At 40.4% G+C, this 20,443-nt stretch overlaps 1 protein-coding gene across 1 annotated transcript; it reads left to right on the top strand.

Moving 5' to 3' along the window:
* The first annotated feature begins 4,716 nt into the window (after positions 1 to 4,716).
* On the top strand, positions 4,717 to 6,010 carry LOC138877945 (uncharacterized). The gene is made up of 4 exons (XM_070157590.1): positions 4,717 to 4,851; positions 4,930 to 5,129; positions 5,411 to 5,693; positions 5,831 to 6,010. The coding sequence occupies exons 1-4, from the start codon at positions 4,717 to 4,719 to the stop codon at positions 6,008 to 6,010; spliced, it is 798 nt and encodes a 265-aa protein (XP_070013691.1).
* The last annotated feature ends 14,433 nt before the right edge of the window (positions 6,011 to 20,443 follow it).

The raw sequence follows: 20,443 nt of genomic DNA, 5'->3' as shown, positions 1-20,443 counted from the left end.
CTTCGAACTGACTCAAAGCGCCTGGCAATCTCGATAACCTGGTCAAACCTAACATCCGTCTCAGCCTTTCAAGCCAAACTGTAGTGTATACCATAGTTGATACCATCAATGAACCTCCTGATCCTCTCTCTCTCAGTACGAACTAACCATACTGCATGATGAGCCAGATATGCAAACCTCATCTCATACTGAGTCACTATCATACACTCATGGCGCAGCTGCTCAAACTGCCTATGCAACTTCTCTCTGCGAATCCGTGGGACAAACTTCTCTAAGAAGAGAATTGAGAACTCATGCCACGTAATTGGTGTTGCGTCCACTAGACTACTCAAACCCTCGACCTGTAACCATTTTTAGGCTACCCTTGTAAGCTGAAATGTTGAATGCAACCCCACTGGCATCCAAAAGACCTATTGTGCGAAGAATTTGCTGACACCTATCAAGAAAATCCTGAGCATCCTCTCACTCTTCCCCACTGAACTCCAGAGGCTTAAGCCTCCCAAATAGCTCCAGTCTCTTCTGCTCCTCATCATTCATAGGTGGGCCTACCTCACCCCGAGCAACAACAACTGGCTGGGATGATAGTATCCCCAGTGTCTGGAGTCCCCAAGCTAGCTGCTTTGGAGTATAGGCGGCAAACGTTTGGGTACCTTCCCAAGCATGTGAATTGGATGGTGTACCTTGAACCAAAACTACCCGAGCAAGGATCGTGCGTACGGTCAAAATCTGGGCCAAGGCCTTCTAAAGGCTAGGGATAACAATGGGCAATGTTGTTGACAAGTAATTCTGACCATCCCTTTTAAATTAATTTATTTCTACTAAATAATTTACGGTAAATATTTTGAAAGTATTAAGTATCTGTTTATACAAATTAATTAATTATTAGTTTCAAAAATAATCACTTGGCACCAGTATTATGTAGTTATAAATATACTTATCATTGTTTAGATTATTAAAATAAAATACACCGTATAGGTTTTATGATTAATTTAATGAGTCATTTCTCAATTTTAATTAAATAGGTCAATATGTTAATAATTCGAAGTTAGTGTCATAATTTAGGAGATTAAGTATTTTACAAATAATTGCAATAATCATTAGTATATTTGACAATTATGAATTTACTACATATTATTGGAAATTAGTTAAGTTTATTTAAATTAATTTCAAAAGGGATTAAAAGACAAAAGGCAACAATTGCAGATCTCCAATTAAACATGAAGTAGCTATTCTTTTAAACTAATTTTGGCCCAATGCAGGAGCCCAGTCCGAAAATACCCAACCCAAAAAACCTCTTCAATCCATGTTAGCAATCCTTTCCATTACTTTTAACCAAACATGACCTGCCACATCACCCGTAACCCACACTTACAAAATAAACACAAATCATCTGGGCCATCCATTTGTTAATTCAATGACCCACGATTTTTAATTCTATTGCCTCTTTAATTTTTAAGCACCCAGAGATTTAGTCATAACCATTGGATCACAAGGATCCAACAACCAACAAAATTTCCCACAAAAAGGATTTAGTCCCTAAAAATTAGGACTATTGATCTAAAGGATCAACGACCCAGATCTGATCTCTCAACCTTAACTCAGAGATGGCCTCCCCATCTCCCAAACCCAAATTATTTTTCTTTTGATGCAACCACCTCTCTTTCACTTTCTTCTCTCTTTTCTCTCATCCCTATCAGCCCATCAGTCATAAGACCTTGCACAAATTTGTTCAAGGTCACAAATCAACACGGAATCATCCATCTTGTCCTTGTTAGCCGTGATTCTCGCCGATAACTTTCAAACGCCCAAACCTGAAAACCTAAGCTCGAAGGGAAAAACCTCAAATCATCTGATTTTTCTCATGATCTATCAAATCGGAGCATGCATTGAGTTTTTCTCAGGGTTCATCATGAGTATTCGATGTCTAGAGGATAAACGTAGTGACCTCTAGACAATGAGCCTTAGCCAATGGTTTCTGGAAGTCAAATTGCTCAGGTAAAATTCCTTATTGCTTTTCACCTCTGTTCGTCTCTGATTTTCACTCAATCATCCTCACATTATCTACCATCTGTCATTTTCCACTCATAATTTATGGTGAAACCGTACAGCCATTAAACAACACTATAAATAGGGCCTTAATTGCTCTCACCTAGAACGGCCAACAACACCTACAGTTACCTAAGACCTAACACAAACACAGAAGCAATTCTAAGATTTCATAAATTTAGGGTTTCTTACTGATTTCTGGTTTTTCTCTCTTCGTTTCTGAATGCTTTCACTACTCAAGCTTGAAGCTTTGGGGTCGTTAGCAATTAGAAAGAAATCTATGTTTGGTTTGCTGCCTTAGAGAAGGTTAGTACACGTTCATCCTCTTCTTTTTTGATTGTCTTACTTGAATATCATGAGCACGCTGTTACTTTTTGTCAATTATGTTCGATTATGATGTTTGTAATTAGTGTATAGATGTAGAATTCATGATAGTGTGAGTTAACTTATGGTTATTTATCATACTTTGAGTGTCTCTAACTGATGTTGATTAAGTTGTTATGTGAACTTAATGACTTTCATTCTTATCTCAATAGTCCACATGTTTAAGTATTTTCCTTAATATGCTTCAAATGACCACTTATGTCTGCCTAGGTTTCAGATTTTCTGTTGTGGTATCTATCCCTACGCCCTATTTTTCTGCATGTTGTTGCTTTGTAGTTGAGATTGTTGTTGATAATTCTAACTAGGATAAACCTGAAAGTTCATAGTTTAATCCTTCACCATTTAACTGAAGCATGAGAAGTTTAAGTGTTTAGGTGATTTCCTTCCTTATATTAATGTCTGTTAACTTTAAGAGTAACTTCTGATGTTATTATTATCACAGTCTTATGTTGGTTGCATCTATATGAAATAGTATTATTAATGTAAACTCTTATGAACCTCAATAACCCTTATATATATATATTTTGTTATCATCAAGTTGTCTATCATAAAACAAGACATAGTCATTTTGTTAAAGTTGAATGATGACTACTTTCAAGCTTGAGTATAACTGCCTCATGTTTAAATGTAAATCGTAGCCTGCATAACTGAAGTTTAAACATGTTTGGCATAACACTTTTCTTGTCTCTAATCCCTTTATGATACTGCTGACTTTTTGAAGCTTACCTTATCTTTGTAAGATCATAACTTCATTTAAAGTATCTATGTGTAGTTGATTTTACATATTGTATGTACCCTTATTTGGCTTTATGATTCCATACTTTGTTTTGAAATTTCACTCAGTCCTCACTTTCCCTACTGATGAACTAAAGTTTGTCTATAAAACCTAAGATAACTTCTTATGTGCTTTTGCTGGACATAATAGTTTATCTATTTAAGATTTATGTTCTTATGAAGATGTGGTTCTATAAGTCAATTAGCAAATGAAGTATGGTTGATAAACTATGATACTGTTAAACACCTTTAGGAATGCCATGTTAGAATTTGTAAACATGTAGTCATACTAAGAGTCCTGATTATATTCTAGTATCTTTGATAATACCTGTAGAATCTACTGGTTATAACTATTTTTCTGAACCTTTAATAATACTTTTAAAAGTTCCAAGTATTGTTGTTAATCTATACATGTGCTGGTGGTAAGATCCAAGCTAATGAATTTGTAATTAGTCTGCCAAGGAAGAGGTATCTATATTCCCGAATTGTTGCATATCTGAACTGTGTGCTCTTTACATATCATTAAAATATAATCCCAAGTGTATAGATCTTTAATAGTATTTCTATTGTGTTTCTTCCCCCCTCCCCATATGTGTTTGAAATATGTATTTCAGACTTATTTAATGAGTATCATTCATTTAGTATGTGAAATGAAGTTATAAAAATGAAACTATTCTTGTGTCTTTATGCTATTCTGTTAGGGAGAAGTATACTTCTACAGTAGGTTGCATTGTGGTAGTTGGTTCACATTGAAAGAGCCTTATTAGCACTCAAACCCATAAGGAAAAAAGAGTCATTAGTGTTTAGGGATATTTGGGAGTAAAGTTTAACTCTAGGTTAGGCTGCTCTTCCCGACACAAGCATTTCCCTGGGCTTTTCATCCATTGCGGCACCTCTGACTAATTAACCCAAAAGGGTGCTCCATTCCATTGGTCCGATGATTGTGAGGCGAGCTTTCAGAAGCTCAAGACATATTTGAATACAACATTGGTTCTAGTGTTGCCTTCCAGTTCAGGGATGTATACAGTGCATTGTGATGCTTCATACGTTAGTTTGGGTTGTGTATTGATGCAGGAGGGGCGAGTTATTGCATATGCTTCACTTCAGCTAAAGATTCACGAGAAGAATTAACCTGTGCACGATCTAGAGTTAGAATTCTATTTTTCATGGTCTTAAGATCTGGAGGCATTATCTATACGGGGTGTCATGTGAGGCTTATACTGATCATCGTAGCTTACAGTATTTGTTCAAGCAAAGGGATCTCAATTTGACGCAGTGTAGATGGCTCGAGTTACTGAAGGATTATGACATCACCATTCTTTATCATCCAGGCAAGGCAAATGTGGTCGCGGATGCCTTAAGTAGGAAAGGCCACTAGCTTTAGATACTCAATCATTAGCTAACGGACTTGTGAGGTTGGACATTGTAGAGCCTAGCTGAGTTCTTGCATGTGTCGTTGCCCAGTCTTTACTATTGGGGCAGATCAAGGCTCGACAGTTTGATGATCCGCGCATGGCAGTTCTTAGAGAGACGGTACTACAGGGTAGTGCCAAGGAGGTTTCTATTGATGAGGATGGTGTTCTACAACTCCAGGGTGTTCGATGTGTTCCTAATGTGTATGGCTTGGGGGAGAGGATACTAGAGGAGGCACATAATTCATGATATTCTATTCATCTAGGTGCTACGATGATGTATCATGATCTGAGATAGTGTTATTGGTGGCAGTGGATGAAGAAAGATATAGTTGAGTATGTGGCTAGGTGCCTAAATTGCCAGCAGGTCAAGTATGAGAACCAGAGGCCAGGTGGCCTAATTCAGCAGATGACCATACCTGAGTGGAAATGGGAGCGCATTACTATGGAATTCGTAGTTGGGTTGTCGCGGACCTTGCAGAAAATTAATGTTGTTTGGGCCATTGTTGATAGGTTGACCAAGTCGATACACTTTATTCCAGTTGTGACTACCTATACTTAAGAGAAGTTGGCCCAAATTAAAATTCAGGAGATAGTTCGGTTGCATGGTGTGTCTATTTCCATCATATCAGATAGAGGCCCTCAGTTCACTTCACATTTCTGGAGAGACATACAGAGTGAGTTGGGGACGCGTGTAGAGCTCAAACAACATATCATCCACAATCCGATGGGCAATAGGAGCGAACAGTTTAGATCCTGGAGGACATGCTTAGAGCATGTGTTATTGACTTTAGGGGACAGTGGGATCAGTTCTTGCCTTTGGTTGAGTTTGCTTCAAACAAAAGTTATCAGTCCAGCATCGAGATGGCTCCATTTGAGGCTTTATATGGCCGGCGATGTCGTTTTCCCATCGGGTCGTTTGATCCCGGCGAGGCTAAGTTATATAGTACTGATTTAGTAAAGGATGCCTTGGAAAAGGTAAAGTTGATCCAGAAGCGACTTCGCATAGCACAGTCCAGACAGAAGAGCTACGCGGATCAGAAGATGCGTGATGTATCATTTATGGTCGGTGAGAAGGTTCTCTTGAAAGTCTCGCCGATGAAGGGTATTATGAGATTCGAGAAGAAGGGCAAGTTGATCCCAAGGTTTATAGGCCCATTTGAGGTGTTGAAGTAAGTTGGAGAGGTTTCTTATGAGCTTGCTTTACCTCCCAGCCTATCAGGGGTTCATCCAATTTTTCACGTGTTTATGCTCTAGAGATACGACGCCGACTTGTCTCATATGTTAGACTTCAGCTAGATGAGAACTTGGGTTATGAGGAGGACCCAATTGCTATTGTTGCTAGACCTGATCGCCAGTTGAGATCCAAGAGGATTTCTACGGTAAAGGTTTAGTGGAGGGGCCAACTAGTCGAGGAGGCGACCTGGGATCCGAGGAGGACATACAGATCAGATATCCACACTTATTCTGCACTTCAGGTATGTATCTAAACCCATTTGAGGACGAATGTTTGTTTAAGAGGTGAAGAATGTAACAACCCGACCAGTCATTTTGCTTTCTAGAACCCCGTTCCCCTGAATAAGACTTCTAGTACTTGCTTTTACTTATTTATGACTTACGGGGATTGCTAGCTCGTGATTTGGAAGAGTTTGGATTGAAATCGGAATACTTGGTACCTTAAGGTTGGCTTAAAAGACCAAGTTTAACTTCGATCAATATTTTGAGTAAATGACCTCAGAATCGGGATTTGACGGTTCTAATAGGTTTATATAATGATTTCGGACTTGGGAATATGTTTGGATCGGGTTTTGGATGACTCGGGAGTGTTTTGGCGCATAATAGTGAAAGTTGGTTTTTGAAGGTTTTAAAAGTTCTTTAAATTTGGTTTGGAGCAGGTTTTGGTGATATCGAGGTCCGAATCGAATTCCAAGATCGGGAATTATTCCATAATGCATTAAAGACTTGCATGCAAAATTTGGTGTCATTTCGAGTAGTATAAGTACGTTTCAGTGCAATGGAACTAAGTTGAAGAACTTGAACTTCTTAAGTTTGATTCAATTGGTTTTAGGGTGTGATTCTTAGTGTTAATGTTGTTTCGGGCATTCCGAGAGTTCGAGCGAGTCCGTTTTATGATTCCAAACTTGTTGGTATGTTCGGGCGGGGCCTCGATGGCCCCGAGTGCCAATCGGACAAGGCTCGGACCGTTGAGAATTTGGAACCACAGTTGAGTGCACCAGATCTATCATAACCGCATCTGCGGTTGGTCAGCCGCAGGTGCGAGCTCACAAGTAGGGCCAAGCATTGCAGATGGCCAAGGAAGGGCAGCCTAGGTTCCACAAATGGGACCCTCCTCCGCAGAAGCGAGACCGTAGATGCGACCCAACTGGCCCAGAGCAATTCCGCAGAAGTGGACCCTTGTCCATAGAAGTGGACCCTTGTCCGCAGAAGTGGTTCCGCAGATGCGGCCCTATGACCGCAGATGCAGAAATTGTTGGGCAGTGGCCTTCATTAATACGGAACTTAGGCATTTTTAACGCACTTTATTTCATTGTTGGGCGATTCTTGGAGCTCCTAAAGAGGGTATTTTACCCAACACCTTGAGGTAAGTGATTCCTACTTAATGTGAGTCAAATATATAGTTTATGAGTAGATTATAACATGTGAATTGGTAGAAATTATGGGTTTAGGTGAAACCCTAGGGATTTGATAAAAATGAGATTTTTACCACGAAAATGATTATGGAACTTAGTAAAATCATATATTTATGTTCCTAAGGTTATGGGTAATAATTTCCTTCAAAAATTATGGAATCGAAGCATGTGGGCCCGGGGGTGAATTTTAGAAATCTTGTCTTTTGGGTTGGGTAATCACTTTAATAGTTAGAATATGAACATTTGAACATGTATTGATTAGTTTCTACACTATTTGATGGATTGTTCGGCTCCGATTTAAGGGTTTGAGTGTATTCTTGAGTTTGGAAGTAGGCTTTAAGACGAGGTTAGTCTCTTTTCTAATCTTGTATGAGGGAAATTTCCCCATAGGTGAACTTAATTAATATGTGATTATGTGTGGGGGATACGTACGCACGAAGTGATGAGAGTCCGTATGTAGCTACTATTCTGTTATGTCCAGGTAGTTATAGGCTTACACTATGCTTTGTGGATACCGTTACCTGATCATATTTGTTGACTTGCATTGAATGGAACTAAGTTGAGGATTTTAATATTTTCAAAGGTTTCAAGAAAATTATTATTTAGAAAAGAATTGAGAAAAGTTACGTTATATTTATATTTAATCGCGTCACAAGTATATTCCGCGAGCGGGGTGACTATTTCCACTAATCTCATGGGAGCAGCCCGTTCGTCTCGACAGGTTAATAGATGCATCTATAATTCAGGCCGTTCGACCTTCGGCAGTGCACAGTTTACATTTATATTGGATCGGGCCGAACGTCCTCGGTTGAATTTGTGTGTGATAATAGAACTGAAAGTCCCTTTTATAAATTCATCGTTGAGAGATCAATTATTTTTAAATAAAGGAAGTGTTTTAGGCCCTTATGTATGATGAAAGAATGGTTCAGTTATTTCCTATTCTGAGTTCTACTGATATCTCTATGTATCTTATTTAATTAGAATTTTATATTATTGTATTGTTGGCCATAGTAAGTATTGGAGTCGACCCCTTGTCATTACTTCTTCGAGGTTAGACTAGATACTTACTGGTTACATATTATTATGTACTCACGCTACACTTCTGTACTCGATTGTATAGGATTTGAGACAGCTGCATCTGGCCACCAGTCCGGTGCGTAGATTTGATCCCCAGTTCAAGACTTCCAGGTGAGCTGCCCCTTTGAGTTGTCCTGCTACAGTTGGAGTCTCTCTTATGTATTTTCTGTCTATTTTCTTTCAGACAGTAGGAAAGTATTCTTTTGTATATTCTACTAGATTGGCCACATATTTGTGACACCAGGTTTTGGCACACACACTAGTAGACATATGACTTTGGTTTTGCTTACATGATTTCTATTTGTACTCGTTGCTTCCATTTATTTATGTTACAATTGCAAACTTGTAAATCTTTTAACAAACAAGGAAAAGTTGCTACATTACTAATTTATTTAAAACAGGAGATCACTAGTTTGATCAGTGTTGGCTTGCCTAACAATGGTGTTGGGCGCCATCACGACCTATAATGAAATTGGGTCATGACAGTTTTGATGTTGTTATGTGTGATTTGAGGCTTCGAATAGGTCCGTGTTATATTTTGAAACTTGTTGACATGTTTGGACAGGGTATCGAGGGGCTTGGGTGAGTTTCGGCTCATTTTGGCTGTAACACCCCGTACATTTAGACTAGGTGTGAATACGTTAAATGGGTATTAATTTGATATTTTAGACATATGAAGTCCTATCGGGATGATTATGGGTGAAAATAGTTATTTCAAAATCAAGATGTAAAGTGAGGTGAATAAGATTTGACAAAATCGACTAAGTTTGCAGAAGGTTCGTATTCCAGCAGGTTTTAGTGAAAGTAAGTAGGAATTTGGGAAAACTTAACGCATAAATGTTGTAGGCCTTTGAATTATCTTTCCAACGATATATTATGGAGCTCTAACGGATCTCTGTGCAAAACGTTATACGCATTTTACAGAATAGTATGCGATATGCGCGCCGGTAGCGCGGCCGCACTAATTTTGAGGCAGTGTTACTGCCATTTAGCTCGGTCCGTAGCACGGTCAGGCCTCCAGATGCACGGGCGCGCTAGTGGGGGTAATTTTAAAGCTATATTTCGTCCCCCACAGCCCCAAAACATAAAAACTTGTTCTAGAAAGAGGAACTCTCAAAAACCTAACTTCTTAAGGGTCCTTCCACCACCCAAGGTAAGTTCTAATGGTGATTCTAAGTTAATTTCAATATCCCAACATCTTATTAACATGGGTAAACCCTCCATATCATTAGATATTCATTTGGGGCATCATTGTTGAGACAAGAAAGCCTAGAACTCGAATTCAAGAAGATTGAACGTCAAAAAGGCAATGTCTTCACCCTCTAATTGATTCTAGCATTGGATTAATGATTATTGACTCAAGTTCATGAGATATGAGTTGATGGGTTTGATAGAAAAGCATGAACAATTATATATTTGGCTTGTTGATTGTTGATTATTGGTTAAGGGTGTTGTTTACCTTATGGGTGATAAAGAATAATGTTGATTATAACTATTTGAGACTTTAGAATTTATCTAGGAGCAAGAGAATGGGTTATTGGGTGTAGAGACACCATTAATAAGGACTATGAAGCTTTATGCCACCAAGTATTTGGGAAAATGCCTAAGTGACCAAAACATGAGTATTATTACTAATATGGAATCCCTTTGACTTGTATTGATATAGATTGAAGTTGAAGGGGTTGGCGAATGTTGTATTATGCTCAAGAGCAGGAAGTTAAGTTATGTGAGGCAAACTCTTTATGTTTGGGAATATTAATGATTCTCCCTACACTACATTTCTTTTTCGACATATCAATTGCCTCAAAAATATAGTTAAGCCTAGTTCCTTGAATAGTTCTAGAGCTTCTATTCTCTAGCTTCATAACTCATTCATAACTTTCATTCTGAACGTTGTGAGCTTAGTGCGTATTCAATATAGACTTGGGTTTGATGCCCCCGAGTCTTAGTATAGATTACTCAATATGCCATAAACAATTAAAGTTTCAGTGTTCATAATCAGTTTAAGAATACATGTGTCAGTCTAGTCCTATTCAGTATTCCAGTATTATGTAACTCAGTGTTATCCAGTATTCCAGTAATATGTAACTCAATGTGATTCAGTATTTCACTATCATATATTGTAGTATGATTCTTAGTTCCTGATTTTAAATCCTTGAATGTTGAACACTTGTATTTGGGCCTGAGGCCGCAGTTTATGCTTTATGCATTTTGGACCTAAGGTCGCAGTTATGTATACATATACGTGGGCCCGAGGCCGCAGTTTGTGCACATATATATATTGGTCCTGAGGCCGCAGTTTAATATTAAGATAAACATATCAGTTATCAGTTATCATATCAGTTACTAGTTATCAGTTCAGTTATCAGTTATCAGATCAGTTACCAGTTATCTGTCCAGTTATCATTTCATTTATCAGTTATCAGTTCTCAGTTATCATTTCAGTTTCAGTTTCAGTTTCAGCATTTATAATTCTTTCTTTCAGTTGCCTTACATACCAGTACAATTCAAATGTACTGACGTCCCTTTTTGCCCGGGGCATGCATCTCACAATGCAGGTAATGATTTACAGGTCGACGTCGCAAAGCACTATGATTCTCGTACCAGCTATTTGGTGATCCCCAGTTCTTTCAGGGCATTATCATTACTTTACAGCCTTTTAGTATTTACAGATAGTCAGTGTTTTCAGTACTTCAATTGAGGCTTCATAGACTAGAGTAACAGTTAGACAGAATCTCAGGCTTTTCACATTAAGCTATGTTGGCTGCAAATATGTTTCAGAATTATATTAGTATTTCCGCACTTTGATTTATATCATCCAGACTTTCAGTATATCAACATATATTAGTTTATCTTCCGCATTTAGTATGTTATGATATCACATGTTGATTCAACCAGCCAGTTGGTTCGCTCGGTCACATGTAGTCAGGCACCGAGTGCCGTGTTACGTCTAGGCCCAGGTTTGGGGCGTGACATTGGAACTTTTGTGTTCTGCTGATTTCTGGTGTTTTAGTTCTTCATCACGATCGAGTAAAGGAGACCGCGATCGCGTAGTGTATTATGGGAGATGGGTGATTGAATTTATTGCATTCGTGACTAGCTGATTGTGTATGCATAGGTTTTGGGGACTGGTCTTTTTCGCGTTCGCATCCTCTTGTACGCGTTCGCATCCTCTTGTACGTGTTCGCGTAGTGTTTTGGTTGAAATGGGTAGTCGATGGTCTCTTCTTCGCGTTCGCGATGATACTCCCATGTTCATGTAGTTCTGTCAGCTTTGTGTATCGCAATTGCGAGGCTTGTGCCATGAACGCGTAAAGTTACTTGTGGTAGCGTATATTTATGCATCACGATCGCGTGAGTACAATTGCGATAACATAGAGTACCACTGGGCGGTGCATATAAGTACTCTATTTTCGGATTTTGAGTCATTTTATCATATTTCAAGCTACGGAGCTCAAATTTGGACGATCTTGCAGGCGATTTTCACCACCTGGATTGGGGTAAGTATTTTCTACTCGGTTATGATTATATTTTATGAATCAATCTTTATTTTTCGCATTTTGATAACTAGGGATTATGGTTCATTTTCCACCCCTTCTTACTTGAGTTTTGATTAAAAATGTGTACAAAATAGTCCCAAAGGCTTACATGTTGTACTTGTTTGCAGGGTTTGGTCAAAAAGGTGACAATTAGTCAAAACCAGCTAAAAAGGAGTAAAACATGCACAAGTACCAAGAACAAGTCTAGGCATAGCGCAACAGGTCCACTGCGGCCGCATTCCATTTGGTGCGGTCCACAGTGAGGAGATTCAGAGAGTGCATAATTCGGAAACTCAAGCATTGCAGCCGCACTCGATATTGTGTAGTCCGGAATGATGGAGTTCAGAGAGTTGGAGTTTGGAGATTTATTTCCAATGCGGTCCGCGGTCCTCTTTGTGCGGACCACAAAAGAAGCCACCTCGGCCGTGGTGCATTTTATGCGGCCCGCGGTGGCCAAGTTCAGAGAGCAGAGATTTAAAGCCAAAATCCTCACCGCGGTTGCACTCAATTTTGTGCAGACCGCACTACCCCCCCAAGGATAATTTTTGTCCATAAAATTTGGCCTAGTATAAATAGTCTTTTTCCCATTTATAGGTCATCGGTTGTAATCTGACTTTGAGCTGCGCTCGTGAACAGTAGTTCTTAACCACTTTGAGTAATTTTAGAGTAGTTTTAGCATTGAATCTTCAAGTATTAGCTTGTAATTAAATCTTATGGGTTTTTCTTTATCTATTTCTTTAGTTTCTTCGAATATCATGAGTAGCTAGACCCATTAGCTAGGGTTGTGACTCAACCCTGGTGTGTGTATTTGATGGATCTTGAGTTTTAAGGATTGAATGTCTATGGGTGTTTCATATTTGGACTAATTTGTGTTTTTCATGGTGAATTAGTGGTTGCAAACACTAATTTGTGCCTATTTGACTTGGGCTCTTCTTGAGAAAGAGAACTTGAGTCTAGGAAAATTAGTCCAACAAGAAATTGGGGTGGGTTCAAGAGATTGATAGACCCAATTAAAGGGTTAAATCTAGAGATAGTAAAACCCGACCTGAACCTAAATTGCTTGCACAAATTATCATACCCAATTGGTCTTGAGAAAGTCAATTAGGGCAAAATCACTCAAACTACTGAGAGGTATAGAGTGAGAAGTTTTGTGCATTAGTTATATCGTAATCCCCAACATGACAACCTAGCCTTAGACTCGGGAACCCGTCAAGTATCCACCTAGGAGAAAGTCACTTCCCTAGTGCCTACTTAACCATTTAGACAACCTTTCAAGTATTTTACTATTAGCTTAATTTAGCATCTTATTAGCATAAAATTAGAAGTAATATCAAAACCAATGATGTTTGGAAGAGTAATTAAGAGCAATTGCGCACCTCTAATTTAGATAGGATCCCAATTCTCATTTCTATCTCCCTATGGAATTCAATCCCGACCATCTCGAGTAAAAGCTGCTTCAACCACTCTCGCTACTTTGTAGTAGTGCAGGGTTAGCTCTAATCAGTTTTTGGCGCCATTGCCAGGGAGCTAACAGTTTTGGCTATATATCTAAATAGTTTTGTGTATTGTTCTTCTTTCCTTCTGCGTTACTAATTTGTGTGTGTCACAACTTCAGGTACGAAATGGAAGCAAACAACGCGCCTCTTGGAGATCATCCACCGGGGGAGGAGGTAGATGGTTGTATTGATGATGAGGTTCTTATTGTACCTCAAGGACAACGGAGAGGCCACCAGGCCAATGATAATATTCCAGACCCTCCCCCGCCACCTCCAAGAGCGGCTCCTCGAGTGCTTCCCAACCAAGGATATGCTAGTGCAATTGTCCCAACCCGGATCCGGGCGGGCAATTTTCAAATTACAAATATGATGCTGACCATTCCGGGGTTGCACCAAGGGTCTGCGCTCAGCCCATTCCTATTTGCCCTGGTGATGAATGCACTGACTCATCATATTCAAGGGGAGGTGCCATGGTGCATGTTATTTGCTGATGACATTATTCTAATTGACGAGACAAGAGGCGGCGTCAAAGAGAGGCTAGAGATTTGGAGACATGCTCTTGAGTCTAAAGGTTTCAAGTTGAGCAGGACGAAGACAGAATACCTCGAGTGCAAATTTGGAGTTGAGCCGACGGAAGCGGGAGTTGAAGTGAGGCTTGACTCTCAAGTCATTCCCAAGAGGGGTAGTTTCAAGTACCTTGGATCGGTTATTCAGGGGATCGGGGAGATTGACGAGGATGTCACACACCGTATAGGGGTGGGGTGGATGAAGTGGAGGTTAGCGTCGGGAGTCTTGTGTGACAAGAAAGTGCCACCGTTACTAAAAGGTAAGTTTTATAGAGCAGTGGTTAGGCCTGCCATGTTATATGGAACTGAATGTTGGCCGGTAAAGAACTCACACATCCAGAAGATGAAAGTAGCAGAGATGAGGATGTTGAGGTGGATGTGCGGGCATACAAGGATGGATAAGATTAGGAATGAAGATATTCGAGAGAAGGTGGGTGTGGCCCCCATGGAGGACAAGATGCGGGAAGTAAGACTCAGATGGTTCGGGCACATTCAGAGGAGGAGCACTGATGCACCGATGAGTAGGTGTGAGCGACTGGCTATAGTGGGCACGCGAAGAGGTATAGGACGACCTAAGAAGTATTGGGGAGAGGTGATCAGATAGGACATGGCGCGACTTAGGATTACTAAGAACATGGCCCTTGACAGGGAATTATGGAGGTGGACCATTAAGGTTGTAGGTTAGGGGAGAGTTGGGAATATTTCTACAACACAATAGAGTGAGACTAGCCAGTTAGGAGTTATACTAAGAATGTCATTGGTCGTCTATTGATGTAGGGCTTTACCTTCTAGTTTTACTATACCAGCCATCTATTTCGTATTTCGTATTCTGTATTTCATATCTCTTATATATTGCTGTTATTTTATTATGCATTTTTATGGTACTAATATATCGGCTGCTGTTGCTTTTTTGAGACGAGGGTCTCTTGGAAACAGCCTCTCTACCCTTTGGGGTAGGGGTAAGGTCTGCGTACATATTACCCTCCCCAGACCCCACTCGTGAGATTATACTGGGTCTTTGTTGTTGTTGTTGTTGAAATATGATGCTGACATTGCTAGAGTAGCGTGGGCATTTCACGGGCGCTACCAATCAAAATGCTTACAAACATCTCAAGGGTTTCATGATTACCTGTTGGGGGAGCAAGCAAACTACTGTGTCGGAGGATGCACTTCGGTTGAGACTATTCCCTTTCTCACTTAGAGGGAAGGCATTGGATTAGCTTGAACGACTTCCTAACCATTCCATCACTACTTGGGATGAGTTGGCGGATAAATTCATTACAAAGTTTTTCTCACCAGGGCACATGGCAGCATTGAGAGATGAAATCTTAGCTTTCAATCAAGAGCCCACTAAACCATTACATGAGATTTGGGAGCAATATAGAACCATGGTAAAGGAATGTCCCAACAATGATATGACTGAGGCAATTATACAACAGACTTTCTACCGGGGCATTAACACAACAAATCAGTATATATTGAACCAACTTGCTGGGGGTAATTTCATGAAGTTGTCTTATGATGAGGCTTATGACATTATTGATGAGATGGATGACACGTCCTCCGCTTGGAAAAGTAGAGACAATGTGCCACAGGGTGACCCCACGATCACTCACTTGCACAAAGAGCTACATGACCATGGGCAGGCTATAGCAGAGCAGACAACAACAATGAACCAGCTAGCAAACGCACAGTTACAACAGGTTCAAAATCCACGCCAAGTAAATGCTATGGAGGGTATCAACATGCTAGTGAACAAAAGAAGACAAAGAGGTCAACAGAACCAAGGGAGTTCGGATCAATATGACAATGATTGTGGTAGATTCCAAGATGATAGTTATGATGGGCAGAATGAAGAGGTGCAATATGTGAACAATTATCAGAGCCAAAGGGGCAATTATTCCAACCAACAATAATGGAGACCCCAAGGCAATTGGGGCAGTCAACAACAACAACAAAGGAATGGTAATTGGGGGAACAACAACCAGAACTCCAATTGGGGCAATCAGAACAATCAGGGTAATTGGAATGGCAACAACAACAATTGGGGTGGTAACAACAATCAGGGAGGTTGGAATAATGGCAATCAGGGAAATCGGGGGCAAGGCTTTCAAAGGCCCCCAATGTATCAACAACTAAACAATCTACCCCATTTCCATCCCAAGGTCCTAGTTCTTCCAACAATGAAATAAAGAGAATTGAAATGATGTTTGAACAGATGATAAAAAAGAATGTGGACTCTGATGCTCAGTTGGCTTCCCACAATACTTTAATCAGAAACTTGGAGGTTCAATTAGGCCAAATATCCCAATCCTTGAATACTCGCCCTTAGGGGGCAATACCAAGTGATATGGTAGTTAACCCGAAGGGTGGGAACAATCATGTTATGCTGGTAACTACAAGAAGTGGATGAGGCGGTGATGTGAATGTGATTGATGAGAACGTGAATGAGGAAGTGAGGATTGATATTCAAGATGCCGAGGTGGAGACTCATAATTACGTGAACCTGTCTAGGGAACACGTAATAGACATGCCGGAATCGGTTGTGCCTAAAGCCAAGGCTCTTTTGCCAAGGACACCTCCACCTTATCCTCAAAGGCTTGCGAAGCAGAAAAATGAGAATCAATAAGAAGTTTATTGACATGATGAAGAGCTTATCCATTAATGTGCCTTTGGTGGAGGCTCTTGAACAAATGTCGGGTTATGCTGAATTCATGAAGGACTTGGTGACAAAGAAAAGATCCATGGATTGTGAAACTATTAAGATGACCCATCAAGTTAGTGCAATAGTGCACTCAATGGCCCCGAAGCTAGAAGATCCCGGTGCTTTCACCATTCCTTGCACCATTAGGAGTGCGGACTTTGCAAAAGCTCGATGTGATTTGGGGGCAAGTATTAACTTGATGCCCTACTCATTTTTCAAGACTTTGGGTATTGGGCAACCGAGGCCGACTTCCATAAGATTGCAAATGGCGGATAGAACTATGAAGAGACCATTGGGTATTATTGATGATGTTCTTATCCGAGTGGATATATTTATCTTGCCAACTGATTTTGTAATCTTGGATTGTGAGGTAGATTATGAAGTTCCAATCATATTGGGAAGACATTTCCTTGCTACTGGGAAGACCTTTGTTGATGTAGAAGAAGGGGAAGTCACCTTCCGAGTAGGTGATAAGAAAGTGGTCTTTCATTTGTGCAAGTCAATGAAGCAGCCCAATAGTTCTGAGGTGTACTCCTTTGTGGACCTTGTCATGGCAGTGATAGTTGATGATATTAGTGCAATAATCAATGTGGATTACCTTCTAGAGGCCATATTGTTGAATCTTGATGTAAATGGCAATGAAGGCCGAGTGGAGTGTGTGAATGCTTTACAAGGAATGGGCTCTTACTCTTATGAGCCTAGGAAAATATCTTTGGATCTTGAGAATAGGAAGACTCCACCAACAAAACCTTCAATTGAGGAACCTACGATGTTGGAGTTAAAGTCGTTGCCTCTACACCTCAAGTATGAGTTCTTAGGCCCTATTTCAACTTTTCTAGTTATTATTTCCTCTTGTCTTACTAACATGCAGGTTGATGCCATATTGGCGGTGCTTCAAAAGCGGAAGAAGGCAATTGGATGGACCTTAGCTGATATTCGGTGGATAAGCCTCGCATTCTATATGCACAATATTATTCTAGAAGATGATGCAAAGCCTTCCTTGGAACATCAAAGGAGGTTGAACGAGGCAATGCAAGAAGTTGTGAAAAAGGAGGTGATCAAGTGGTTAGATGTCGAGTTTGTGTACCCCATCTTTGATAGCTCTTAGACTTTGTCGGTGCAATGTATGCCAAAGAAGGGTGGCATAACCGTGGTTGCAAATTCGCAAAATGAGTTGATTCCTACCAGGACTGTCACCGGGTGGAGGGTGTGCATGAATTACCGCAAGTTGAATAAAGTGACCCGCAAGGATCAATTTCCATTGCCTTTTCTTGATCAGATGTTAGATCGACTTGCTGGGCGTGCCTTCTACTGTTTCTTGGATGGGTATTCTACATACAACCAAATCTTGATTGCTCCGGAAGATCAGAAGAAAACCACATTCACTTGTCCATATGGAACCTTTTCCATTTCTAGAATGCCTTTTGGGTTGTGTAATGCACCGGCTACATTCCAGCGGTGTATGATGGCCATTTTTACCGATATGGGGGAAGATATTTTGGAGGTGTTCATGGACAACTTTAGTGTTATGGGTGATTCATTTTATGAATGTTTGAAAAATCTTGATAGAATGTTGGCCCGTTGTGAAGAAACCAATCTTGTTCTTAATTGGGAGAAATGCAACTTCATGGTGGAAGAGGGCATAGTTCTTGGGCATAAAATTTCAAAGCATGGTATAAAGGTGGACAAAGCAAAAATTGATGTGATTTCAAGGATCCCTCCCCCTACCTCTGTAAGGGAGTTAGAAGTTTTCTTGGGCATGCAGGGTTCTACCGGAGATTTATCAAAGACTTTTCGAATGTAGTGAACCCCTTATGAAAGTTATTGGAAAAAGATGCCAAGGTCGTGTTCGATGAGAGATGTATGCAAGCCTTTGAAATTCTCAAGCACAAGTTGACCACCACTCCTATTATTACCGCACCCCATTAGAGTTTGCCTTTTGAGCTCATATGTGATGCGAGCGATGTTGCGATTGGGGCGATTTTGGGATAAAGAGTGAACAAAATATTTCATCCGGTGTATTATGCGAGCGAGACAATGAATGATGCTCAAGTGAACTACACGGTGACTGAGAAAGAGCTTTTGGCTATTGTGTTCGCAATGGAGAAATTTCATACATATCTTATGGGTGCCAAGGTCATAGTTCATACCGATCATGCCGCACTCCGGTACTTAATGACGAAGAAGGATTCCAAAGCTAGACTGATACAATGGGTCTTGTTACTTCAAGAGTTTGATTTGGAGATTATGGACCGGAAGGGTAGTGAAAACCAAGTGGTAGACCACTTGTCCCGCTTGGAGGAGGAGGGGAGGCCTCGTGATGGCCTAGAGATCAATGATTCATTTCCCGACGAACAACTCCTTTCTGTGTCGGTGAATGGTATGCCATGGTTTGCGGACGTTGCTAATTTCTTTGTGACTGGTATAATCCTGTGTGTGCTCTCTGCTAACCAAAGGAAGAAGCTCAAATGGGACAATTTGGACTTCTATTGGGATGAGCCATACTTGTTCAAGATTTGCACGGATGGTATGATCCAAAGGTGTGTCCCGGAGGAGGAGCAATTGAGTATCTTAGAGGCTTGGCATTCCTCTCCCTATGGTGTCCATCATGGAAGGGCGAGGACGGCTTCAAAAGTTCATAGTTGCGGCTTTTATTGGCCAACTTTGTACAAAGATGCAAGTGAACTTGTGAAGAGATGTGACGAATGTCAACGAGCGGGTAGAATTTCGAAGAAAGATGAGATGCCTCTCAACACCATTCTTGAAGTTGATATTCTTGATGTATGGGGCATTGATTTTATGGTCATGTTTGTTAGCTCGTGTGGGAACACATACATTCTTGTGACGGTTGACTATGTTTCAAAGTGGGTTGAAGTCGTGGCTTTACCCAACAATAAGGCCCGGAGTGTTGTTGCGTTTTTCAAGAAGAGCATTTTTACAAGGTTTGGCACTCCTCATGCAATCATACGTGATAAGGGGGTCTCATTTTCGTAATAGAGATTTTGACAATTTACATGCAAAGTGTGGTGTCAATCACAAAGTTTCTACTCCTTATTATCCTCAGGCAAGTGGCCAAGTTCAAGTCTCAAACAGGGAAATCAAGAGTATATTGTCAAAGACGATCAATGCAAATAGGACCGATTGGTCAAAGAAGTTGGATGATGCTCTATGGGCTTATAGGACTGCTTACAAGACTCCGATTAGTATGTCTCCGTATCGGTTGGTGTTTGGGAAAACTTTCCATTTACCGGTTGAGTTAGAGCACAAGGCCATGTGGGCTTTGAGGAAGCTGAATCTTGACTAAGATATGGCAGCAAATCTTCGTGTGGAGCAACTTAATGAAATTGATGAATTTCGATTCCATGACTACACTAGTTCGTCCTTGTACAAAAACAAAATGAAGTACATTCATGATAAATATGCTCGTGGCAAGGAGTTCAAAGTGGGTGACTTGGTTCTCTTGTTCAATTCTCGGTTACGTCTGTTTCTGAGAAAGCTTAAGTCAAAATGGAGTGGACCTTTTGAAGTGGTGTTTGAGACTCCGTTTGGTGAACTTGACTTGAAGAACAAAAATGGGGAGGTTTTCAGAGTTAATAGGCACAGGGTCAAGCACTACCTGGGCAAGATTGATGACAGCCACATGGTGGCACTGCTCCATCTAAAGTAATTTGATGGTAACCGGTATCGTGCCGTAATGTTAAATTAGGCGCTTCTTGGGAGGCAACCCATGTGTCTTTCTTTTTGATTATCTTTGTAGTATAGGATTTTCTTTTGGACTAACTGGTTGTGAGATGT

This window comes from Nicotiana sylvestris, chromosome 9, assembly GCF_000393655.2.
Source record: "Nicotiana sylvestris chromosome 9, ASM39365v2, whole genome shotgun sequence".
NCBI classification, from domain to species: Eukaryota; Viridiplantae; Streptophyta; class Magnoliopsida; order Solanales; family Solanaceae; genus Nicotiana; species Nicotiana sylvestris.
The sequence above is the reverse complement of the archived record's forward strand: the minus strand, read 5'-3'. Positions and strand labels throughout refer to the sequence as shown.